The 2,339-nt window shown below is 38.6% G+C and overlaps 1 protein-coding gene across 1 annotated transcript; it reads left to right on the forward strand.

The window, feature by feature from the left end:
- Positions 1 to 1,409: 1,409 nt before the first annotated feature.
- On the forward strand, positions 1,410 to 2,149 carry Tsp_12782 (ephrin-B2a). Its single transcript, XM_003369877.1, has 4 exons — positions 1,410 to 1,482; positions 1,546 to 1,641; positions 1,704 to 1,993; positions 2,033 to 2,149. The coding sequence occupies exons 1-4, from the start codon at positions 1,410 to 1,412 to the stop codon at positions 2,147 to 2,149; spliced, it is 576 nt and encodes a 191-aa protein (XP_003369925.1).
- The last annotated feature ends 190 nt before the right edge of the window (positions 2,150 to 2,339 follow it).

The following is a 2,339-nucleotide window of genomic DNA, read 5'->3' on the forward strand; positions in this document are numbered from 1 at the left end:
TCAGAGAATTGATGATAGCTGTTTTGATTATGATATGTGACAAGACCCAAATAGCTAACAGCGCTTGGAAGAAAATGAAATTCTATCATAGATAGATAAATGCACAATATGAGAGAAAAGTCATCATCGATTATTATAATATTTCATAACAATGATAACATAATATTTTGCAACCATAATATGATTTTATATTATTATTGTTTGCATTATTCGAATTAGCATCGATCGGTTATTTATTTATTTCTTTATTTACTATTCACAGTTGTACTTTTGTTTTTCATAGTCAAAAATGAATATATTTTTGAAAAAAATGTTTCAGATTTCAAGTCGGAACACAACAACCGGTGCTGAAGGTACGCATTGGTGATCGGTTGAACATCGTTTGTCCATATTACCCATCGCCGACAGTACACGCAGATAAATTTGAATATATGGAAATTTACGGGGTAAGAACGAGTGAATTGTCAATTTTACAGTAAGCAAATATGAAAATTGCGATTGAATTCTGTGTTGGAATGGTGGAGAAGATTGGTTTTTCCCATTCAGCCGAGCCAGCATTTTTGACTAGTTGAAAAAGTTTTGCATGCAACGTGTTCGATTGTTTTGTCAATCCGGATTGAGATTTAGTAATTAATGTAAAAATTCCTTGCTTTTGTGTGCTTCATTGGTTGGGGGGAAAAGGGGGGGGCAGTGCATTTTTCAAATGTTCCTATCCTCTGCTTCTAGTCGAGTTGGTCGGCAAAACAATTTGTCCAATTTCCAAGACTGAATTTGAATTTGTTACTGCTCAGTTTGTGATGGAAATCAACCAGTTGCAGCCGCTGGTTGATAAATTGGATTTGCCGTCGTCGGTGACAACAGTGCTATCATAAGCTTGATGATAAGCTAGCTAGCTAGCTAGCCGGCTAGTCGTAGCTTTTTCTGCCTCTTTATTTCTTCTTCTTCTCGTCTTCCAATCAGCCGGCAACGAATTCTAGCTGGTTCGTCATCAATCAGCTTAGCCTGGCAGAGGGGTGGTTCGATTTTCAGGCTGCGAAATGAGGCGAAATCGCCGTCACTCTTCCGGTCCATCGGTTGCCGCATCTTCCACAAATCGACCCACCTCCATCTAGTGCTTGATTGCCAACTGCCAATTTGTCACTGATCGCCAATTTTTATCGGACCCCACCGAGGAAACGAACCGTCGATCTGATTACGCGATTAGGAAGGACATTTGATTGCAATGACCCTCTGAGGATAGATAAAATCTTCTCCCTGGGGATCAATTTTTCCCCCCTCCCCTACTATTATATCTTTTTCTCTTCTTCTTCTTCCAGGTGACAAGAAAAAGTTATGAAGAATGCACACTGAATGATCGTGCTACAATTGTTGGCGTTTGCAACACGCCCACCGTACCCACTGTATTGACCATGGTTATAAGAGAATTCACTCCCAATCCGTCAGGATTGGAATTCAAGCCCGGACGAAAGTACTACTTCATATGTATGTAAATATTCGGATAGTGGATTGCAAATTCACACGATTTACGCATTTCTGTCTTCGTAGCAACGTCCACCGGCAGTCGGGCAGGCCTGGCTAATCGTAACGGTGGTCTTTGTTCGAAAAACAAGATGAAGATGATGTTCGACGTCCGCAGATCGGGTAAACTATTGATTCGGATCGTTGAGACTACAAGATAATTATTGTTCTTTCTTTCATCCAAGATGCTCGAACGAAAATCAAAACCGACGAATATTTCTTCATCACTTACCATACACCCGGCATGGTTGGAGAAGACTATCAAGAAGATGCGGAAGAACACTTGTTGGTGAATGAAAAAGAAGAAGAAGATATCGAAGAACCAATAGTGGAAGAAAATGTCGATTGGGCAATCGAACCAGAAACTACCACTCCACTTTTATACATTATTCACACCAGGCCGTATGATGAAATTTCCGCTTCTTGGTATAACAGAGACAAATTCGGTAAAATGTTTTACATGGACGACGAAAATGTTCGTTAACAATTAATTTAATGTTCTTCTTCTTTTCAGCCAATTCTCATCTCCAATACATTGACACGTCGAGCAATAACAAAGCTAGCCTTACTGTACAGATGCTTACTCTTGCAATCTTATTGCTCTTTCACTACCGGTAATGATATTTCTTGAAATGAATGAATCAGTAAAAAGAAAAAACAAATTACTCCATTCTGGTTGCATTGTTTAATAAATTGTGCATAATTAAATGATAAAAAGATAGATAGCATTTGAATGAACCACAAACAGCCATCTGAAAATAAGGAATGATAAAACGAGGACATAAATCAGCGTTCATTCTACATTTTAAAAAAAAAGTATG

The sequence above is a fragment of the Trichinella spiralis genome, assembly GCF_000181795.1.
Source record: "Trichinella spiralis strain ISS 195 chromosome Unknown Scfld1359, whole genome shotgun sequence".
Classification (NCBI taxonomy): domain Eukaryota; kingdom Metazoa; phylum Nematoda; class Enoplea; order Trichinellida; family Trichinellidae; genus Trichinella; species Trichinella spiralis.

Coding starts and splice junctions, on each gene's coding strand:
- Tsp_12782 (XM_003369877.1), top strand. CDS start 1,410: ATGGTTATAAGAGAATTCACTCCCAATCCGTCAGGATTGGAATTCAAG. Junction 1,483..1,545: donor ACGAAAGTACTACTTCATAT/GTATGTAAATAT, acceptor CTGTCTTCGTAG/CAACGTCCACCGGCAGTCGG. Junction 1,994..2,032: donor TTTACATGGACGACGAAAAT/GTTCGTTAACAA, acceptor TCTTCTTTTCAG/CCAATTCTCATCTCCAATAC.